General features: G+C 50.5%; 1 protein-coding gene across 4 annotated transcripts in view; it reads left to right on the forward strand.

Annotated features, from left to right (window-relative positions):
* The first annotated feature begins 288 nt into the window (after positions 1–288).
* Positions 289–23,197, forward strand: part of CSNK2A2 (casein kinase 2 alpha 2) — a 29,185-nt gene continuing 6,276 nt past the window's right edge. For 2 of the 4 annotated variants that reach the window (XM_072872200.1, XM_072872199.1), the window contains exons 1-9: positions 289–529; positions 773–884; positions 11,891–11,992; positions 12,867–12,917; positions 15,408–15,500; positions 19,274–19,333; positions 21,525–21,608; positions 22,773–22,883; positions 23,094–23,195. In XM_072872200.1, the coding sequence (XP_072728301.1) occupies positions 426–529; positions 773–884; positions 11,891–11,992; positions 12,867–12,917; positions 15,408–15,500; positions 19,274–19,333; positions 21,525–21,608; positions 22,773–22,883; positions 23,094–23,195 (819 nt within the window). In that variant the 5' untranslated portion in view covers positions 289–425. The remainder of the gene's footprint in view (positions 530–772; positions 885–11,890; positions 11,993–12,866; positions 12,918–15,407; positions 15,501–19,273; positions 19,334–21,524; positions 21,609–22,772; positions 22,884–23,093; positions 23,196–23,197) is intronic. The other 2 variants (XM_072872201.1, XM_072872203.1) reach the window with 2 other exon arrangements.

Here is a 23,197-nt window from a genome sequence, read left to right on the forward strand (position 1 = left end):
TGACGGGGGCCTGACGGGTGAGCGACGGTTGCGATGGTGGGGAGGGAGGCGTGACGAAGCGGGATGGCAGCCGCACGGCGAGCGGGCGCCGAGGGACCGGACCTCCGCGCCGCCGGGAGGCACTGCACGGCAGACGGCTGAGCGGCGGCGGGCGGGCGCCTCTCGCGGCGGCGGCGGCGCCTTTTCCGGGTTGGCTGCGCGGCGCTCGGGGCCGGCCCAGGCTGCAGCCGCCGACGCCGGCACCGGGCCTGGGCATCGGCACGCTCCGCGCGGGCCCCGCGCCCGCCGTCCCCGGGCCGGTCCCGCCCCGCTCCGGCCTGGCCCTGCCGCCGCCCGCCGCCGCCTTCCTGCGTGCCGCGCCCCGTCTCGCTTCGCCGGCCTCCCGCGCCCTCATCCTCCTCCTGCAGCCGTCTCCCGGCGCCGCCATGCCCGGCCCGGCCGCCGGCAGCCGGGCGCGGGTGTACGCCGAGGTGAACAGCCTGAGGAGCCGCGAGTACTGGGACTACGAGGCGCACGTCCCGAGCTGGGGGTAAAGCGCCCCGCGGGGACCCTCCCCCCCCCCTTCCCCGGGCCGCCGGCGGCCCCGCACCCTCCTGCGGGCTTCAGCCCACGGGGAGGGTTCCCTGTCGTCGTCGTCCCCGTTTTGGGGTGTCCTCGGGGGGCTGCGGGCGGCTGAGGGGGGGCTGGGAGGGGCCTCCCCCGCCCCGGCCTGATGCCCCATCAGTTATCCTCTCCCCCCCCTCTTTCTCCTCTCTCCTCTTGGTGCCCGCAGCAATCAGGACGACTACCAGCTGGTTCGCAAGCTCGGGCGAGGGAAGTACAGTGAGGTCTTCGAGGCCATCAACATCACCAACAACGAGAGGGTCGTTGTGAAGATCCTCAAGGTGAGTGTCCTGTTGATGGTGTAGGGGCTTGCAAGTGGCTGGAAGCAAACGGGAGAAGAGCTGGGTTGGCAGGGCCAAAGGACTGTTGGATCTCCTCCTTCAGCTGAAAACTCTTGTTTTCTTGTTAAGGACATTAGGATGGTGGATTTGGAAGTGGATTTGGTGTCCTGTGTGCTCTAGCAATGTTTTGGTCTCCTGTCCAGCGCAGCTCTGGGCTGAGAGCTCCTCTGGAGGAGGAGAGCTGCGAGTCCTGACATTTGAACAGCGTTGCTTGTGCTGCCTGTGTTTAGTAAACCATATCTGGCAATGCTTGTCTAAAACAGCCCAGGGACTGCCATGTCAACAGGAATGTGAAGCATGGAGGGCGGAATCCTTCTGTTAACCTCTAGACAGCTAGCACGTGGCCTTTTCAGAGCCAGGCTGTGGGATGCTCAGCAGTCAAAAAAGCAGGCAAAATAGTATATTTAGTCCTTTAGAGGTTCTTATATGGGAAATAACTTCACCACAGGCAGGCAAAAAACACCATGGAAACTTGAGGAGACTGAAAGAGGCCATCTGAAGTTTGGCAATGTCGGTGACCTGTATTCTGGTGTGTTGGCCCTAGTGGGGTCAGGCTGTGGGGACCTTCATGCGGCAGTAACAGGTTGTAGTTTGGGGTGGCTGAATGCACAGGTTAGCTGCTGCAGGGCATGCCTTACCGTGTTTGGCACTGAAGCAGCATGCTCACAGGGAGCTGTGGTAGCTGTCCTAGCAGCAGTCTGTATTGGTGATCTGGGGGTAGACAGGTGTGTTAAAAAAACAGAAATGAAAGGTTAGAGTTGAGGTGCTGTTGGTTTTGGCTTGGCTGACGCTTGTGGCTGTCACTTGTTGGACCAGCAACACTTGTCACTTGTTCCCCAAGAGCACGTCTGACCACGGGTGTTCTAAGAATTTGGGCACACAATCCACAGCATGCAGGGGGGTCTGAGCTTAATCAGCCACTAAGACTAGCAGCTACCTAGGACGTATATTTCTCTGCAGGGCTGTAGCCTTAAGTAATTTGCTAGATCCACTCTGATAGTGTGGCTAGCTGTCTCATTTTGTCTTTGCTGATATCCCCACTCGCTCACTGTGCCTGCTTCCTTGGGGTCTTCCTTGGCTTCCCAGAGAACTTGTCACAGTTTGTCCAGCCACTGCTCTTAGGCAAGATGTGATCTCCTGTCTGCCTCTGGGAGGAGGTACGCACATCCCTACTTTGGCTGTGGTCAAGATGGCGGTCAGGTGAGCTGTTCGGGAGAGCGCCTGTGGCTGAGCCTGACGTCAGGGCAGAGTGGTGAGGCTCATGTGCCCTCACCGAGCTGAGTTCCTCTGGCATGCTGTTTGGGCCTTCCCCTTGTTTGGATGCTTTATGTGGTTTTGGTTTTTGTTTTTTTTAAATAGGGGTAGGCAGGAGTTTTTGCTAGGAGAGAGTAGTCAAAGATAGCCAGTGCAGAGCTGGGTTTTACGGCAAGATGGCTTGTGGCTAGGCTGGGGAAACTGCACTTCTGCATGCTACTCTGGAGCCCCTGGTGGTCTCTTCAGAAGCACTGTGGTTTGTTGAGACCCTAGGTCTTGTCCCGCATAGAAAGGCACCATGAGACTGAGAAGAGACTGCAGGGGAAAGTCATCAGAAATCTTCCTCCTTGCCTCTTCCCAGACTAAAGAGCCTCCCCTGGAGCAATGCTCCTCTCCCTGTGGCAGCCGAACTCTCTCATGTCTAGGGAGCCTGTCAGCATTGGGCTGTGAGTCAGCTGTCAAGAGTCATCTGAGGATGGCTGGGTGCTCCTTCTCCTTGGGGCCTGAATGTGTTGCCTTAATACCCTGTGAGCAGGGGACTGGATTGTGGAGTGGATGGTGTGCCACCAGTTCCCCTGGCTCCCCCCTCTTGCATTAACATGCAGACAGCATTCCTGCGAGTGAGCAAGGAAAAGCAGAAAGTCCAGACAAATAAAGATGAACTTTCTTCTCAGTGGAAAGTGGGTCAGTGAAAAGTGAGTTTCAGAGCACTGTGTTGTGTACATTATGAAAACCTGTGAAGTGTGGCAATAGCATCGCTCTGATCTGTGGAAAGTGCCTCTGGTTTCCTGTAGCTAGACTCAAACTTAATTGCAAATGTAATTACATGTATCTACAGTGGAGCCTTAGCAAAGAGGCTGGGTCTCTCTGTTCCTTCTAATTCAGGCTGGACCCTGTGAGGTGGGAAATCCGACCAAAAGTATTCAGGTTTTTGTGTGGCTGTAGGGGTGGGACAAAGGGGAATACTGTTGCTGGGCAATGGATGTGGCTGCTTAGCACAGTTGCTCCTCTCTCTTTAAGGTTTTTTGAGAGGACAATTTATGTTATGTTTTAGAGTAATTTTTAGCAAGAGTCACTGTTTTAATATCTGCACCCCATGGGAGGTGACTAGTGTCTCTTCCCAGCCTCGCTCTTTGAAGCAGCTTATCCTTACTGAGCTCAAGTTAGCATGTAGCAAGTACTTCCCCTGCCTTTTTTTCTCCCCTTCTTTGGTGTTGTGCTACCTGAACATCTTGTACCCTCCTCCAGAGAGGTCAGGAAATTTTATCACCGTTGCTGTGATGCAGAACTGAGCCACAGAGATTTCCTGTGTGACTTTGGGTAAGTCCCTTAGCCTCCACAAAGCTGAGACTAGAGCGTAGGTCCTAGTCTAGTGCTGCATGAATGAGATAACTCCTCTTCCTCTTCTGGCAGCCACTTGCCTTGTTTGTTTAAGTGTCCTATGAAGACTTTAGCATTGGACAAGGCCAGGGAGTTAATGGCTCTGATTGGTATCACAGTGCCCCAGGCCTTTTGGACTTGTATAAAGCAAGATGCCCCATTTCCCTGGCCAGTACCCAGCATTGCCTTTCTGTTCTGCTACCCCAAGTGCAGGACCAAGCATAATCCTGCAGGAAAATGGGATGTGCTTATGCCACTAATTGTGGTCATAACGTGTCAGCGAAGGAGCAGAACTAAGATCATGGAGATGACTATAACATTACCATTTCCTGGGTCAAGTGCCTTTCTTTGCAAATATGGTGCTCTTAATGTCACCTTGTCCAGGAAAATTCTGCAGGTCTTTTAAAAAAAGGTAAATGAAGCAAGCAGGCTGCTTCTCACTCCACTGCAGCAAGACATCAGGATGCGCCATGTAGGATAGTGTGCACAAAGCAGCAAGGCAGGAGCCCTGGTTTGCCACACAGACACCCCCTGCCAAGTGTCCTCCAAAAGCTTTTATCTCGAGAAGCAGGCAGGGGGCAACTCCCCACCTTTTCAACCTGTTCAGGGAGCAAAGATTCAGCAAAAAAAGCCAGGGGGCTGAAGTCATCTTGGTAGGTAGTGGAGGACTCTGCACTGTACTGATCTGCCTACCCCTCCTGGGTAGTAGGGCATGGAATTAGCCAGCAGCTGTGCTCCTGCAGTCCCTAGCTGGCAGAGGCAGCTTTTGTGGGCTTTTTGATCTGGCTAGCCTTGGTACAGCTGTGAGCATGCTTCCTGCATGCTTAGGGGAGGGCCAAGCCAGGAAGAGGGAATGTGTGAACGTGCCCTGTATGTGCTTTTGTGTCTTGCTTAAATTTGATGCTAAGGTTTGACTCCTAGGATGAGGTCTGACATTCTTCGGCATATACAAAGGAAGTTTAAGACATCTTTGTTTCCAGTGAGTCATGTATTGTCTACATCCAATGCAGGTATCTTAAAGCACAGCTCTGCTCTTTCATATCTAACCATGTAGATTTAGATTTTTGGTGGACCGCTGAGGTCTGTCTGTAACTTGTACTGTCTCTTTGATGAACTTCTCATTTTGCTTTTTTTTAATTAAGCAGTAACACAGCTCCAAAGTGTCTGACAGTTTCTTCGTGTGCCTTAAAAGTGAATCCTCCGTTCTTGGGTAACAGTATTCCTGGGGGATGTGAAGAGCATTGCAAGCTGCCACTCTAAAAGCCAAAGATAAACTTTCCACATTGCTTGTAACTTTTGTGGCTGATTCTTTGTGGTGAGAATGCTGCTGTTAAAGTTACCTACAGTTACGCCTGTTGGTGAGCTGCAGCTGTACCACAGTGTCCTTCACAGTCTGTTCTCTTGTACTGATTACCACCATCTGAGTGTCTGCTCAAGATGGAGATTACAGCATCCATATTGTCAGCTCTGTGCAGGAGTACTCCTGCTTTCCTGATGCACGTGTGTGTCTATGTACATTCTACTTGCCTACAGAGCATTAAACCCATCACGTAAAGAGGCTGTTTTGTCTCCTTGTATGGTTACTATCTGCATAGGCACAACATGCAGGTGGAGGTTAGGGGAGAATGCAGTTACAAGGAGGGGGACCAATGAAATGGAGGTTCTGCAGCAGTGATGAAATAGCCCCTTTCTCCTTTGGTGGCTTTTGTCCCTCTGCGCTGAGTCCATGAACTGGAACTTTCAACCATGTATGTGGTTTCACAAGTGCATTCTTGTTTGTTTGGCTTTGGTTTTCCCCTGTTCCCCCTTTTGGGCTGTGTGAACCCTCCAGAGGTGCTGCTCATACCAGGCACTGCTGCAAGGTCCTTCCAGTTTTGAACTCAAAATTACCGCTCTAGTAGCTAGAGAACCATTTGGGGGAGGTAGCCCTGTGCCTCTGGTAAATTTTCTTCTGTCTCTAAAAGCTCTAGAGCCCACGTACATCAGCGTGTTCTAGATGGGGGCTGAAATGACTCCCATGCTGGTGTGCAGAAAGGATTGCACAGGGAAATAGGATTGGATGATGTTAGTCCCTCAGGCTGGAGCTTTTGACTGCATCGGTGACCTTCCACAAAAGCCGTTCAATGCCTGCTCCTGGTAGCTATCTGTGCCTCTTGCCCCTCCTGTGTTTGCATGCACTGAATCAGCTCTCCATGGCCCACTTCCTCCTCTGGCAGTCTTGAAATGAGCCCTTTTGCAAGAGAGCTGGGTACACAGCTCTTCTCTTTTAAACACCAGTTTCCCACACTGAGCTTGGCACAGTTGGCTGCTGGAGTCCAGACTTGTTTGGAGCTGAGACCAACTGAGACAGTACCAGCTGTCTCACAGAGGCCTGGAGATGCAGCTGATAACTCTCACAGTGGTGTTCTAGCACCAAGGAACTGTTGAGCTGCGAAGCTGTGGCTCCTGTGAGGAGGAGGGTGAGTTATGGCACTGTATCTGTTTGCAGTGGTCTAGGGCAGGGCCTGAATGAATGATTCTCATCCCTTGTAATGGTGGTGGTGGGGATCGGGGCTTGGTCCTTGTGCATCTCCCTTTTAGTTGACTGCAGAAGTCTTGATGCATTGTGGGCAGTCCTGAAGCTCCAGGAGGGCTGTTTTGGGATGCTCTATGGGGGCAGGAAAGGCATTCTGAAGGAAAGAATGGCACTGCCATCAAAATACCTGCTGGTATATTCTACGGAACGTAAATAAAAAAGCAAAAGTGCTTAGTAGTTTCAGGGTATTTTTTTTCCCCTCTTTTTTAAAATTCAAGAGCAGCTCAGGAAAGTCTAAATTCCCATAATGGAAGTTGTAAGATGCAAACAAGCAACAGAATATTAACGCAAGTGGGCTCCTTGATTTTGTAGCTCTTTTGAATACAATTGTTTGGTTTCCCAGCTGATGTCTGGCAAAATAAGCACTGCTGCTCTGAAGCCAATTTTCCTATTGAGCAATTGGCATCAGGCTTTATAGGCCGATTATTGTGATCCTTTCGATAATACTTGCTAGAGACGAATGAGCTTCTAGTGCCAGCTTTTAAATGTTTAAAGCCTGTCATAAGGATGCTGCTTGAGCCTTTTTCTGGTCCTGGATTCTGTGTGTTGAGATTTCCCTGCTCGTTCACTGGAAACATCATGGTGTTTCCGGGCTATTCAGGTTTGGTGAGCAAAGAATAGATCTTTTTTCTTCATGGGGTGGTGGAATAAATGACTAGTTTCTCGTGGATTTGTATCTTTTGACTGCTAAACTTTCTCCTGCTGTGCTAACCCCAATTCTTTCTTAGAGCACCTGCTGGGCAAAACCCAGTACCTTCTGTGACTCCTTCAGAGCAGCACATGTGCTCCTCAGCTGGCAGCGTGTGCGCTGCCTGCTTTTGGCTAATGTAAAATGATTTTTATACTTTAGATTTAACTCATATTTCACATGCCTTCCTGGTCACTACTTTCCTTTCTCAGTATGGAAATGCGATGAGAACTTTGGATAACAAATTTATTTTCTCTCTTTGCTTGAATTCAAGTGATGGGTCCCCAGGTTGTTGGGGAAGGCTGGAGCTGAAGCATCTGACAGAAGAGTGTACTCCCTTTCCTTTAGAAACCAAGCAAAAAAGATTATTAACCAGGCAGCCATTTATTCATGCAAGACAGGAAGTGATGGTTGCAGCCTTGTATTTCAAGGTTTATTTTAGCAAACAATGTTAATTTTCCCAGCTGGTGTTTGCTGCAGCTGGACCCCTTCCCTGCTTACAAGTTTACATGATCTCATGGAAAATGACCCGGGATCTGATCTCTCAGTCACAGAGAGGGGTTTTCTTCTGCATGTACCTGATGGCATGGGATAAGTAGTTGCTTTGCAATTTCTCACCTCTGCAGAGGGATGGCATCACATGACGCTCCCTGATCCTTGGGCTAAGGCAGTTGGGATAGCGCTGGCCACTGTCACTGCCTCTTCTGCCTGACTTTCAAGTGGATTGAAGCACCCTCATGGGGATCCTTTTGGCTGGTAGGGTGGGAAACCAGCACAAAGGGTGGCTGGCTGGGGACAGTTGAGTGAGAGCTGCCAGGTCCAGCAGAGACCATCCTCCTGTGGCTGGAGGTCACCTTGTCCCTCTGCTCTGGGCGCTCAGTGTAGGGGACAGCCATGAGCTGCATGTTTTTGTCTCCACCATCTACAGCCACCTCACTTCCAGTTTGCCTGAGGAAGGAAGCAATTTTCTGGGAAACTGGAAAACTGACTTGTGCTAGATGATCATGTTGTTTTCAGGGTACTGCTGCAGTTGAAGTAATTAAACCCCTCCCAGTGTAGACACAGTTAAAATGAGACATGTCGTTTAGCCTGGTTTCCTATGGAAATGAGCCTTATGCAATCCTGCTGTCTGTCAGCCTTTCTCCCCCTCCTCCCCCCCAGTAGTTTTTGCACTGGTTGGTCAATTTCAACCAAATGCAACTGAAGTCTCCAAGCTGTCAAGTTTTTATAGATTTCGTGGAAATAGGTGTTTGCATAGAGCAGAGGGACTCTGTCAGAGCCTGTCTCAGAGGAAAAGGCTGCAGTGAGGGTTTTACTCATGCTGGTCACTGGAGAATCCCAGCATGGAGAAAAGCTTTGAAATGCCTCTGCCGTGGGAGTTGGAGTCTGCACCTGTATAAAACATTGCCTTGCAAACACAGCCAGATCAAACTTGGGAGCAGTTAATTTTGCCTAGGTGCCTGCTCCATTCCTCTGCTGGAAATCCCCCTCCCAGGGCAGGGGGACTGAGCCATGTAGGAAACACAACCTGAAATGCCATTGTTCATAGTCTGGTTTAATAAAATAGCCTTAAAGGAGTACTGTTAAAATACTCTGGCTGCAAGGGCTGGTGTTTTAGAAGCTATCCCTGCTGGGAGAGGCAGATGGTTGGACACCATAATAGCTTCAGTTAGTTCACATTTAATCCACGTGTGTTTGAAGTCAACATCCTTGGAGAGACAGATCAGGTGACTCTGAGAGACAGTTGTAGCAACCCAGACTTAATCCTGGTGCTTGGAGGATATGCTGCTGATTGCCTGTGGTTTCAGCAGTACTGGTGCTTGGGGATAGGAGGGAAGTCAGCAGAGTTTCTGTGGTTGTGACCAGTTAGCTCCAGTGCAGTACTGGCTGTGTGCTGGAGTGGTTTGCACTAAGCTGTTTGACTTGCCAGATGCAAGAGCCTGGGCTTGGGATCAGTTACTTGGCAAAAACTGAGCCCCAGTGATGTGCTCTTGGGTAGTAGACAGCATTTGCAGTTGTGTCTGGAGCAATGGCATGGGACAACGTGTGGGTAGGAGGTGCTGTGTGGCTGAGTAGGCTGGTAAGGTGAAAGCTGTGCGGCGTGGGGTGGAGGCCGGTGGTCGCCACTGTTCTCTCCTGCAAATCTGAAATGGGGAAATCCTCTGTTCCCCTGCGTTGCTCTCTGAGGAAAATTCCAGGCAATAGCTTTTTCTCTAAGACAACATTACTTCAGCACTGTGGCATTTCTCCCTGCCTCATCCCTATTTACCTAGAGGTGGAAAACCCTGTCCTGACCACTGGCTGCAGGTAGGGAAAGCACTCTGACAATGCACTGCTTACAACCCTGCAATGAGCAGGGCTTCCCATACCCCCACCCTGCCCAGAGGCTTGCGGTGACGTGGAGGTAGTGTAGCCATGTGTGGACAGCCTGGTCTGAGCTCTGCGCTACTGCAGCTTAGCAGGAAAACGTGCAAACAGCGAGCAGCTTTTAACTCTCCCTTGTGCTGAGACGGTGTTCGCTGGAGTGTCTTCCCTTGGTGATGTCAGAGATGCTGCTGTTGGCCATTATCTGCAGGCATTACATTAAAAAAAGACCAACTTTCTTCTCTCCTTTTTTCCAAAAGTTGCTGATTCCATCTGCTTGTGTCTTTTAATAAGTGTGTTGTGTGTAGGGGTAGATTTCTGGTGGAGATCACGCAGGGCATCATTTTCCCATCCTGAAAAAGGTGGAAACATGTGGAAGTGACTGGAAGAAAACATCTTCAGCTCCAGTGGTAGTGGTGGTTGCTATGGAAGGAGAAATGGAAATCTTGGAGGGATATCTTCCCCTACCTAGCTGATGCAAAAGGCCCTTGAAATAACTACAGTACAAAGGTATTTCAAAGTGGGCTTTGGGTCCTCTTGGCTGTGTTCAGGCGCTGTTTCAGCTCCCGATCAGGTGCATGTGTTGCAGCAGGGAGACTGTGATGCATGTCTATGCATCGGTAGCCAGGCCATTCAGTGAGCATGTTCAAGATGGCAGTGGCTCAGCTCCCTCTTTGAAGTTCCTTGGAAAACAGCTTGTGTGTGCATCTGCCTTGGTGGACGAGCAGAGTAACCGAATTACATCCTCTGATTCCATCGTGGCCTTCTGGTAAGATCAGCGCATGTGGGCGATGCAAGGGTGGTGTCTGTCCCCATGCTGACATAAATGAAATTAGTCCCTTATGAAGCATTTTCTGCTTAGGTTCAGAAGCATAGCCCTCACTTCTGCTGGTCCCCCTGCTCTGGCTGCTTTTCCCTGTCTGTCTGACCTCCCACCGGCTCCAGCCGTGTCTGGGTACTGCCCGAGGGCTGTTGGTTGCACCTCCGCAGCGAACCCTGCCCTGTGTCACTCAAGCTCTGGCTGATAGCTGCAGTGGCCTTGCCGCTGTTTTCCACGGTGGCTCTATGAGGTGCTGATGCTCCCTGTGCCGGCATCAGTGTTATTTTTGTCAGTTTGCTTCGGGCTGAGATTCTCATCTTTTGGCTTGAAAGTGTAGCTCCTGCCTTTTAGCTTGGAAGAGGAGGAGGGCAGGATTTGAATCTGAAGGTTTCAGCCACCTGAAGAGCTTAGAAAGACAGCATATTTTATCACTTACATAAGTGCCATATTTTCCCACTATATAAAAAGCTTCTGTTCCTTCTCTTGTCTGCTTGTACATTCCTGTGAGGGGTCTGAAACGAGGGATTGCCTTGGATTCACCTGTAACAGGAGTGTGAGTTGCCCCATCGGCACTCTGCAGCCATCATCGAAGTGGGAGGCTGCGGCAGAGGCAAGGTGGCGAGCACAAGCCGTTGAGCTCTTGTGGTTCCTTGTTCTTCACTTAGACATCTCATAATGTGTCACTTTGGTAAAGTGCTTCATCCCTCTTTGCCATTCCCCATTACTCCCCTCCTCACACATCAGACTCCGTGCCGGATGGTGAATGTTTTAGAAAGCTAAATGTCTGGAGAGAAGTGTTTTCATCAGCAAACCTCACAGATAGGGCAAGGGCTTTACCAGTCCCTGCAAGATGTCTCTGCATCTCTCTGCAATGGTACCGGTGGTGCAGGAGGGGATGTTCCAGCTCTTCAATGAAGGGCTGCTATACTCAGTGACTCGCAACCAGTGGTGCCCACACCGGTCACTAGCCAAGGCTCATTAAAAAAGTCTCACCTCGTAGCTGCTCTAAGCTGCCTTCCTTTCAAGCAGGCACAGAGCTAGAGTTGTTCTGGGACTGGATGAGTTACAGAAGCGATTGTTCACTTTTGTTGAAGTGAACCGCTGGATCAGCAGAGTGTAAAAGCTAACCCAACCTCCAAGCCCCTGCCTTGGAAGCAGCTGTTCTTTGTCACTCTCTGCAGGGTGATGTCCAGAGAAAAGCTTACTTTTTGCAAAGGGAGTTCCTGGGACTACGCAGATTCAAGGAGGAGTCAAAAACTGTTTAAAATGTCTGTAGGCTTTAAAAATAATCATGGTATATGGATGTGATGGCATGCTGTGCAGTTGGGTCTATGCTCTTGGGGTGGTTGCAAAAGACACATGCACATAGTTGGGCACAGCAGTGCCTGAGCTTACTAGAAATCTTGCTGTTGGAGACTCAGGTCGTCGTTTCATTGGATTAAAGTACTCGTTGGGAAATGGGTTGGGATTAAGGAGTAAAAAACTGGTTTGTGCTGGTAAACAAAAGCTGAGATATGAGGTCCACTGTGCTTGTCCTGTGGCTCTAAATGCATAACATAGAATGAGCATGCTGAGATTTCCACATGGCAGTTCAAGGTGCTTTTAACCACAGTTACTGGAGTCACAATTATGTTTGCCTGGAGTGATTTGACTTTCCCCTGATGAGTGGAAAGCTTTCACTGATAAGAGGGGAAATTGTAGTTCATGCAAGGTGTCTGTCTCTTCTTTGAAGCTAAAAATGTTCCCTTGTGAGGGTGGGAGCCCGGAGAGGAGAGGAGGTGATATAATCCAGTCAAAATTGGTGGCAGAAATAAGTGTTAATTTCTGAAAGTACTCTCACTTCTAATTTCTTTTGTCTATTTAAGCCAGTGAAGAAAAAGAAGATAAAACGCGAGGTTAAGATTCTGGAGAATCTACGCGGTGGTACCAACATCATTAATCTGATTGACACTGTCAAGGATCCGGTGGTAGGTGCCTGTGTGTTGCGGTGTGTGTGGTGGGCTTGCCTCCCCGCCAGCTGCAGGCACGGGGCAGGCACTGCCATGTGACTTCTGCTCTCACCTCGGGTTAGGTGCTACCTGTGCCTGTGCCTTCATGCCATCCAGGGGCAAGCAGTGTTCAGCTCATTAGGGTCTCCTGAGGTGGGTTGGTTTGGATGAGCTTGTGTTCCTCTCCATGTTCCCCAGACTCTTTTACACCCCTTCTCACCCTGTGAGTTTCCTATGTCTGATGGGGGAGAAGTTTTGTAGCCCTACAAATTTTCTGTAAGAAAGCAGAGCCTGTAGCCTTCCAGCTTCTGTCTGGCATCTGGAACATAAGTATCTGCCAGGGCAACTGGATATTAAGCACTTTTCATCCTTCTGGTTGCTGTCCTGCAGTGACCAGAGGTCATATCCTTTGTCTGTATTGCCACAACTACCCCATTCCCAGGAAGTTTTCTCTGACTAGGAGGTGGCTGAGGTCTGTGACTCCCAGCCTGCTGGCAGCCACGGAGAGGAAATGACACTGCTGTAGCATTGGCAGTCCTGGCTGACCTTCCTCCTGTGATGGGATGTGAGGCCTTAGCCCCTGGTGACACCTTTTGCCTTGCCCAGTGCTGTCTGTGCTCCGTGGCATGGAGAGGAGCAGCACTGGCCAAAATGCCGTGTTGGTGCTTGCTGCATGGGGCATAAGTGGAGTTTGCCTCTGCCTGCTGTGGGAGCAGGGCTGTGTTTCTCTTGCTGTCCTGCTCCCACCCGCTCTCTGCAGTGAGGGTTGACCAGGAAGCATAAGCTTTCTCAGGTCTCTTGGAGCAAAGAAAGGTCAAGAGGGTGTTTTAAACCATGACTCTCTCTCTTGCAGTCCAAGACCCCTGCTCTGGTGTTTGAGTACATCAATAACACAGATTTTAAGGTAAGTCTGCCTGAGGGGGCAGGGGGGACGCTTCCCATTTCTGTTAAGAGTGCTGTGATCTTGGGTTGTCAGATACTCCTTGAGAGCTATGGGGGGAGTTTGGAGTTTTCACCTATGTCAGCTTCACCTTTCTTTCCCCATGTAAATTGGAAACCTGGAAACCATTGGAAAATTGGAAATTGGAAACCCCATGTAAATGGGCTCTAGATGAGAAGGAATAAAAAGCTTGTGTGCTGAATCTCCTCCCAACTTTGAGGAGTAAGTACAACAGGTTAAATATTCTTACTGCCCTCTCAATTTAGTAATTACCTCTGTGCTATATATTCAGCCCAAGTCAATCCCTGTGCTGTGATGCTCTGTTTACAGCAGTGCAGTTTATGGAGCAGGTGACACCAATTTGTGCTGGAATCCTTCAGACCTGGGGCCTGTGGGGTGGCAGAGGCTGGACAGCTGCCAGTGGGCCTGGTAGTGGGAGACTGAGCAGTCTTGAATACATCTTAAGAGCTTTTCTGCTTGCCTGACACTGCAGTGTATTCCCTGGCCCATCTGATTTCTGGGGAGCTCCAAGTGGTATTACGCCTTCCCAAAACAGGGGATCTTCTGTCTGAGTACAGCTACGACTGCCTGTGCTACTGAAATGTGTCTGGCTGGCAGCAGTAAGCTGATACACAAAAGGGATATATAGTTAACAACCACACCTATTTTAATGGTATCTTTGCTTCCCCCATGTGAATCTTTACCCTAAGTCATTAAGTCAGTGGTGGAGAATTAATTGAGCAGTTGCTGTTAGAAAGCCAGTAGTCATCCCCTCCTGACTGCTCAGAGATCTCTTTCATTCCATGTTATGGGACAGTGCTTTTTTCTTCCTGTCTGTGCCGGAGTATTATGTAGGTACACACCTTGTAGGATGCAGCTTCAGCAGATACACCAAACACCCAGAGAAGGACCCTGGGTTGGTATTGGTGGAAAGGAGGCAGCTTGTCAGCTGGCCCACAGACTGCCTCACCTGCAGCCCTGTACACTGTGAGGCAGCACGTGTTGTTTCTCTCCCTCTGGGGTTGGTCTGGCAAGCTGAATCCTGCTGGGTGGGACCCTGTGCATATCCAGAGCTGCAGCCATGCTGGTGGTGGTAGTCTTAGTGCTATTTAATCTCATGTACAGACTTTACTGCAGAGGCTAGAATAATAGTAACTTGCAGCAGCATCTGCCCTGACAGCTCTGGGAAGGGAGGTAAGTGTTGCCTCCATCAAGTAAACAGCTGTGAGAGGAGTGCTATGTGGTGACCTTTCAGGGCTAATTGAAGCAGACTTGGTTTGTCTGGGCTTCACTGATATCAGCTGTGCTGTTCCAGTGCCACTTGTATGTTGGGAACATGCGCATGCCCCCACATGCTTCTCCTGGTGACCCAGGGACTCTTCAGCTGATCCTGGAAGTTTTTAACTTTCTATTTGGAGTTTGTTTCCTTTTTTTTTTTTTTTTTCCCTTTTAATATATGGCTTGAGATAAAATAGGTTGCTAGGGCAGTGGCACACCTTGCTGAGGATCACTTTGTGCGTGTCCTAGTAAAAATGTTTGATTTTGAGTCAAGAGTCAAAGATTACACCACTCTGTCGTGTCCTTAGAGGAAAAAAGTATGAAACATATGACTCACTAACTGACATATGTTCACAAAGTGGAGTGTTAAGTAGTAACTTGAGGCTGGTGGACAACAGGGACTCTGAAAAATGCAGGGCTTGGAGTATGTGGTAGGTCAGCTGTCCCAGCCATGCTGAGAGCCATCACAGGCACTGTTGCAGCCAGTAAGGCAACATTGGTCTGCCACAGCAGAAGTAACAGTGCTCAGCTCTGGCTGTTGCATTAGAGACAACTATATGAGTTTGCAGCAGATTATTTCTAGGCTCCTAGGAGAAAGCTTGGCTCCTTGAGAAAGTCCAGATTCACAGCTGTATAAGTCCAAGACAGAAAGTATTGATGCCTTTGATGCTGATTGATACAAGGCAGGAATAACTTGTCTTGGGAATGCAAGCATGTCCCCCAGGGCATGCAGTATGGCTGTTCGTGTTCAGAGCTTATTTGTAACCTGAATTTCACTAGCTACATATGGGGCATGTGGGTTATTTGAGCTATGCTCCCATGAGCTCTGCTGCCTATTTAGGTAGGTTCTTGGGGCTGCAGCTAACTGGCAGATTACAGAGCTGCTGCTACTCACAGGTACCTGTGGATATCATCTTCTATACAGAGGCTCCCAAGTTGTGTCTTCCCTTGCTCTGAAGTGCCCTTGCCAAGCAGAAAGCGCACAGAATAGGTGAGACCACTTGTGTGGGAGGTCTTGGCTTGCCCTATACCTCTATACATGAAGCAGCTGGAGAGCACCCAGGCATTGTCCCATCTGCTCCACAGTTCTGATCTCCCCAGGCAGCCAAATTCTGCTCGAGTGAAGTGCCACAGGAGCTAATCCTGGTGACAGGGACCTCTTCTTTTTGTTTTGAGGTGGCTGCTGCTGATCTGCCTGTCTCTGCGTTGACTTCTGGATTCAGCAGTACTGACAAGAACCATGCATCTCACTGGCAAATCACCTTCAGGGTGTGTGAGGGGGTTGCCAGGGCAGCTTGTGTACAGCAGGTGGTTGCTGACCGCTTTACAGGATTGCATTTTTCTCTGTCCTGTTGGCAATAGTTGCTCACAAGCTTCGACGTCTCCTCAATTGTCTCCTTTCTGGCAGTTTCTTTCCTTCAACATTATTATTTTTTGCTTCATGTTAATACTTTCACCCCTTTGCTTATTCAAATGGCAGGACACTATTCATGTCCGTGCACCCATGAAAATGGCTGCTGGGTTTCCTCAGCTCTCTGCACAGACAGAAGCTGCAGTTCTGTGGGGCCTAAGCCATGGCTGTGGATGATTCTGGATCAGAAGCACAAGCTTGTATTCCACATGGTTTGGCTGTTTTTAAATGATGGTAGACTGGAGACTTAGGTGATACCTCCCTAGAGCTGATTACATTTTCTTAAATTACCTGGCTGGGTCCCTTCTGAAAGTGACAGCTCCGATGAGTTGGAACTAGACTAAATGCGTATTCTGCTGTGTGAGGATGGCAGCTTGTGTACGGGGCTAGTGTTTTTCTTCAGACCTGCTGTATTACTTGTCATCTGTGAGCACTCAAGCTACCCACAGTCAGCTGCCTTAAATGATAGCTGTGCTGCAGAGCCATGCAGTCAATTGAGTAACTGTCAGTGAAATTAAATGTCTTTTGCTAATTGGTTTCAAACTAGAAATGAGATGCCTGTCCTTCAACCACTGTCAGCTGTCGCATATTTTGTGTAGTCTGTGAGCGTACCTGAGCGTGCCTTTCATTGTCCCAAAGAGGCAAATCCCTCGGGAAAGAAGGGGGCAGAGCCCCCTTCTTTCCAGGAGGAAAAGAAGCAGGAGCAGTGCTGGATTGGGACTGGATTGGGAGAGTGCAGCACTCCAGGAGCAGTGCTGGATTGGGTTTGCTATTTTGTTCTTAAAACACACTAGCAGGCTTGTATAGCTGAAGAATGGGCAAGAAAGGTGAGCAGTGAAAGGTTGCTTCAGGATGTTCAGCCTCTTGGAGTTGTGGGGACAGAGGGCTTTTGAGTCAAATCTTCCACTTTGCGTGCACGTTGGTAAATTTTTCAGGCTGAGTTGCTGTGAGGGAAGTGTGTGCCTGTGTTTTATCCTTGTACATCCAAGGTTAGTTTAAAAAATAGTTGTTGCCCTGCATAGGTGATGCAGAAGCATGAAAGATTCTCCTCCCTTGTGTGGCTGCCGAGGCCAGGATGCTTTGGGAGCTGTTTCCTTTTCTTTTGCTGCTGCCCTGCCCTGCCTGCCCTAAAGCAGTGTCTCTCCTGCAACACCTCCTCACAGCCACCCTGTTGCTTTGCAGATGCTGCTTCCTGCACGTAGCCAACTGTGTTGCTCACTCAAGGGAGAATAATAAGCGTTTAACTAATCTCAGCCCTGTGGATAGGAGAAGCATGTTTGTGCCTCCTCAGGCACTAATGGGATTAGTTTACGATTGATTATGTGACGTGTGCCAAAATATCACCAAAAGCTGGAGAGGGGTGGAGGCTGCTGGTGGATGAGTTTGGCCTTTCCTCGTGCTTTGTATGGAGAAAGGAGACCAGGCCAGGTTTCTGAGGCCTTGTGTGATCCTGAGTGCTGGCAACTAGCTGAGCAGATGTTTGAGCTGGGTTTGAGTGATCCCCACAGTGATGTTTCTGATAGTCTTACTCCGAAGAGCCAGCTGTAAGAGCAGAGCATGGGACACGTCTGCAAAGGAGGTGCCTGCTCTCCCCTAGCAGGCTGGGCAAAGGGAATTTGGAGTCCACTGTCAAAGCCTTCTTGGGGCAACTGCTGTGTGGGACCCACTTGCAGTGGAAACCTTGGCTCTGTCCAAAGCCTTCTGTGTTCACCGGCTGCCTGCAGTGGGACTGAGCATGCTCCTGCAAGGACCATTCCTCACAGCAAGTAGAGACTGGGTGCTGCTAGCCACACTGTTGGCCTTGGCACAGGGAGAGGGTCAGAGGAGCTGGGTTTCACAGGCAGCTCTTTTAGGGAAGTCTCTTGAAAGCTGGTTGCCCAACGGCTGTCTCTGCTGAAGGCTATGAGTCGGAGAAGCAACAGCATCGTGGGCCTGAGAAGAAAGGCATTGGGGACCTCCCTTCCATCCCCTCCCTGCTTACAGGCAGAGAGAGGCAGAGGAGCCAGGGAATGGGGAAAATGGGGTCTAGCCTTGTTCTGCCACTGCCTCTCCTGCCCTCCTCCTTCCCCAGGTGCATTGATGTTGCCAGGCAAAGTTGAACAGGGTGGTGATTCCCAGAAAGACATGTTTTAAGCATCTCTGCCCCACCATAGTGTTTGTTACCTAAGCAAGCAATTTAAACAAACTCCTGGAAGGGCTCAGCTGTCCTCTGCTGGCCCTGGGTCATGCATCAGAGCCACGCGCAACCGAGTCAGGAAATCTGTCCCTGCTGTAGCTTGTGGCTATGTCTTTTTTGCTCCCTTCTCACTTGTCTGCTTCAGTGGGTTGCTCCGAAGCGTTAGGATCATCCCAGCTCATGAAAATACAATGCAGCTTGTGTCCTGGAAGCTGTTTAAGCTCTGCGTGTGTAAGTGACGCTTGTATGTTGTCAAATGATTTTCCAGAGCAGTGTTGGGGATGGTGGGGCTGTTCAGAGCTGGCCCTAAGTAAGGCAGGATCGTGAGGATCTCAGCATGGGCCTGGAGGGGATCTGGGGCCAGAGCTGCTTTCTTGGAATGTGAATTTCAATCCCTCACTCTGGGATTTTTCCTGAAGCTGCCAAGTGGTGCCCGTGATGGGCAGCTGGCTCCAGTGCTGATGCAATTGGTGGTTTGACTGAGCTGTGAGATGATCCTTGTTTGTTAGAAAGGGCAGTGGGGTCTGGTCCTACTGCTGCCCTCTGAATGTCTTTCCTTGCCCTGCCCTGGCGTCTCGCCTTGCTTTCCCTGGATGAGAGCACAGTCCAACAGGGTCGGGCTGGCACTGCTGCCAAGGACAGATACAGAGCGAAAGGCAAATTTGGGGACAGTAATGACCTGGCATGGGAGCAGCAGGATGATGAGTTCTCCAGTGACAGTGCTGGTGGCATGGTGCAGGTTAAGTGCACCCTGGATCTTTGTCACTTCCGCATGAATAGCCAGAGAAGGACACAGAGGAGAGGAGGTTGGCGAACGTGTGCTGGCAACAGGCACTTCCCTGAGACTCCAAGCTGTGCTCTCCTTGGCCCTACAAGCATTTCTGTGCTGTTGAGTTGCATTAGCCTTTATCCTGGGATAGAGGGGAGCCTCCACAGCTCTGAGGCTGTCTCTACCCTTTGTGCTTCCCCACCCCATGCTCCTTTAGGTTAATGTTTTCCTCTCCCTGCCCCACCTTGAGCATTTGGAAGCCTTGCCCTTGTGTGCCCAGCCTGCCTGCTCTGAATGCTGTTATCCATATTGTCAAGTCACTGTGATGACTGTGCATGTGAACAGAGAGTCAAGATCATCTGTGCCAACTCCAGCATGCTCTGAAGGGCTTGCTGTCTTCTCCTTGGACAGACAGCCTGCCTGCCTCCTGCTGGAAAGAAGTTGTGACAGGTCTGAATGATCCCAGTAGCATTTCATGGGAGCTCTTGCATCCTTTCTGGATTTCCTAGCGTGTAGCCCCTGGCAGGTTTGAGACCAGGACAGCTCTTGGGAGTGGCAGCATTCACAGGGGATCTGGAATGGGATCAGTGATTGGAGGCAAGTGGGGTGCAGGAAATGAAACTAATCCAAATCTGGAGTATTTATTTTTTGTTTCTCCCCCCCCCCCCCCCCCCCCTCTGTTTCAGCAACTGTACCAGATCCTGACAGACTTTGATATTCGGTTTTATATGTATGAGCTGCTGAAGGTGAGTGGCATTGCATATGGCAGTCTGTATGGGGAGACCAGAAATGAGAGAGGCAGTAGTGGGGCTCACAGGGCAGTGCTACTAAGCGGTTACTTCTCTCATGTTCAATGCAGAATCCATGTCTCATAACCCAGGAAGGTCTGGGAAGAGATCTGGTTACCTGGCTTGTTGCTGCGAAGTATTACAGCCAAACTGGGGATCTTTGATCACCTCCAAAGAGTCTCTGATTCTCTAGGGTCTGTTCCTTCCCTGTGAAGCATTTGTGATTGTTAGTGGCCGGGTAGGGCTGTACTTGGTCTCCCTGTGTCTCTAGCACCATTGGGCTGCTATGAGGAAAATCAACTCCCTCCCAGCCAGACCCAGTACAAGCACCAAGAGGTGTTTGCAGGGCTGAGGAACTGGGGACTCTTTAGCACACTAGGGAGAGTGGAAGAGAGGGATTGCCAGCTCCAGGCTTTCTTCTGCTGCAGTAGTCAAATGCAGCCCCAGAAGGTGACTTCTGCCCACTTGGTCTTAGACCCTTCTGTCTCTGGTGGGTGATCTAGGACACTTCAACAAGCTGGCCAGCTCAGTGCCCTGTGGTCACAGAACCCCATGGATGCGGTCTTGGGAAATGAAGTTTCTGGTTATGCTGTCTGTTACATGTTGATATAATACTGATATTTTCCTTTGAGACCTCCCAGCCAAAGCTTTCCCTGCCCCTCTGACGAAGGGTAAGGACTGCCCTAAATGCCTCTTCTTAACTAGCCTAGCTTGCACCTCCCCATGGAAATGCTTAGAGCCATAGGGCAAATCTGTGAGATCTGCTGCACTGCTTCTCTGGGGTCTCTGGCTGCAGGACACGGGAGGCAGCAGGGCATTAGAGATTGCTTAGAGGTTTCAGCTGATCCCAGGGCTGTTCTGTGCTGATCTGCTGGAGCAGCAGCTTGGCTGTGTCAGATCCTAGCAGGGCCTCGGGACTTCTGGGCTGGAACTTTGCAGGTCCCCTGCCTCTGGAAATGAGTGGGACAGGCTAGGTAAAGCCCTTTGTGCTCCAGGACTTGGTGACTGCAGGAGACTTCCTGAAATAGGTCTAGTGAGCTTGAGGGAGGCTTTCTTCTCTGCACCCCCGAGCTTGCTGCACCTGTCTGCGAGGGAAAGACCTTCCTGCTGAAGGTTGGAGGGAGCCTGAGGCAGCCCAGGATTAGGGTGGGAGGGGTGATGATGTTTAAATGATCCAGCCTTGGGACAAGCAAGACACTAGAACAGCTTCATCCCTGGAAGCAGTTTGTCCAACCTGTTATAGATCTCCTGTACTGGAGATCCCAGGACCACCGTTTGCTGTGACTCCTGTTGGTTGCAAGGCCACATGTCATTGCCAGGATATTCCATGAGGCCTTGCTGTGATGGAAGCTGTTGCTTCCTATGCTTCCTGCTGTGGCAGGGGCCCAAGGACAGTGTCACTTCTCTGGCACTGCTGTCTTGGATATTGAATGACTGCTGGCTGTGCCCTCCTTCCATGCTGCTGGAGATCTCAGAGCATCTGATAGACATTGATGGATGGATTTCCCTCCCCCTTGGAGATGAGAAAACAACATTCTCACCCCCTTGCTCAAGGGAACAGCTGCGTTGGGGGGCAAGTGGTGCAAGGTCACGGAGCTGGAGAGCTTACGTGTGCTCCTGCCTTCAAGCTTTAAGCAGCATTGCCCTCCCTCATGCGCTGTCACCTGCCTTTTGTAAGTGCAGGTTTGGCTTAAATGAGCAGGACAGAGGTGACTTTCTAGCTTATGTGTGTTTTGGGACACAGATGGAAAGCTGCACTGGAAGGCCATAAAACTGTATGCATGTAAGAATCATCCCCTTCTGGGGAAGAGAGCATGACCTAGGAAGCGCAGGGCTACCCAGGTTGGAGCATTGGGCTTGTTACCAGGTGGGACACCTCTCTGCATCGTGTTCTTCAAACACTGTGCAGGGAACACTGTTCCAGGACCTGTGACTGCAGTAGGACACACGATCAATACAGTCTTGTTGCCAGCTTGTCACTTCATCATGTGCAGCATAAGAGCTGAAAATGCCAGTTTCTTGTGCCAGTGTTGCAGCACTTCCTCGTGGGTGGGGCGCTCTTGGTCCTGGCTGAGAACTGTCTGTTGTATTGTTAAGGCTGTGCCTGTGGTTTACAGACATGTCTAATGTATGTGTGTGTGTCTGCCAGGCCTTGGATTACTGTCACAGCATGGGGATCATGCACAGGGACGTCAAACCCCACAACGTCATGATAGACCACCAACAGAAAAAGGTACTGTGGCACCAGGGCTTACAAGCAGGGTTTTTCCAGGGAAACTTGAAAGTCTGCCACCTCTGTACCTGTAGCCTGGGCAGGTGTACTTACCCCTTTAACCTTTCTTTACCGGCTCCCCTCCAGTTGTGCCTGCATCAGGAGATGGCCGGAGTCCCACTGGGGAGCACTGCAGTGAGAGTCCATGGCTTGGAGGTTGCTCTTCCCCCCATCCAACCACACTGAGTTTCCTTGCTGAGTGGAGCAGGTCTGGGCCGTTAATCTCCACCTGGGAAGCTGTGGCAGTAGGGTGCAGAGGTCCTGGGCAGAAGAAGGGTGGCCTTTTCTGAAATACATGTGGATATTTTTACCTAGGGAACATATGCTCCTCTTCTACTACAGCCTGCTTGTCCCGCAGTGGCTTCCTCACTTCTGGGGTGTGCTAGTTGGATCACAGGAAACATTTGTACCCAGTTCACTACCATGGAAATGGGCAGCACAGGGAGCTTCCCCACCTCGTCATGGTACTTGTACCTCGTCAGGTGCTGTGTATGCCTGTCTCCCCAGGGACCTGGGATTTGCAGCAGTGAATTAGTTCCTGGTCCACAAGTCCCTCCCTGTCAAATCAGTGGTGGCTGTACAGGCAAGGCAAGGTTTATAAGGAGGGGGAAGTCTCTTACTAGACCTACTGTCCTTCAGTAACACAGCAGGTCGTCCATCCCTGTGGAGGAGATGGTCTGCCTTGCATGATGTGGTGGGCTCCCCTCTTACCTTGTTTCCTGCTCTCAGCCCCTGATTAAAATCAACACTCCCTTCAGCCCAGCCTCTCTAAACAGCAGGATAAGACAGCTGGCTTTTGCCTGTTCCCTAGTATGCAGTGACTTGTCCGCTGTGGCTGGTGGTGCTGGTAAGGAGCCAGTTGCCCAGCAGTAAGTGTGCTTGGAGTCAGGAGGCAGAGCAGCTCTCTAAGCTGGGCTTTGCCCCACCAGCTGGTGAGAGGGGAGGCAGGGTGAAGGGAAGAGCCTGACCAGAGCACTGCTGAGAGCATCTCCTGTCCTCAGAGCACCTCCCTGCATCCCAGGCTCCATGCTTGCAACACAGGATTGAGAGGTTTGGCCAACGTGGCTTCACCTAACCAGTCCATACCGAGGCTCCTGACTCTGTGTCTCTTTATCGCATGTTCAGCTGCGGCTAATAGACTGGGGTCTGGCTGAATTCTACCATCCAGCTCAGGAATACAATGTCCGTGTGGCCTCTAGGTACTTCAAAGGACCGGAGCTCCTTGTGGACTACCAAGTAAGAGTCTGCCTCCTCCTTGCTAGCCAGTGATACCACTTGTGGTTGCACTTTGGCCACCTTTGGGCTGTCTGGTTTTGCCTGCCAAAGCATTGCCTGGGTTGGAAAGAGGCTGGCTGTGAAGTGAAAAGGCTGAGGTTGCCTGTGCAGTTGGGGAACCGGGCCATGGTGAGCATACCTTTTCTGACAGCTTCTCCTTTGTCCCCTCAGATGTATGACTACAGCTTAGACATGTGGAGTTTAGGCTGTATGCTGGCAAGCATGATCTTCCGAAAGGAGCCCTTCTTCCACGGCCAGGACAATTATGACCAAGT

The sequence above is a fragment of the Ciconia boyciana genome, chromosome 9 (genome assembly GCF_034638445.1).
Source record: "Ciconia boyciana chromosome 9, ASM3463844v1, whole genome shotgun sequence".
Taxonomy (NCBI): domain Eukaryota; kingdom Metazoa; phylum Chordata; class Aves; order Ciconiiformes; family Ciconiidae; genus Ciconia; species Ciconia boyciana.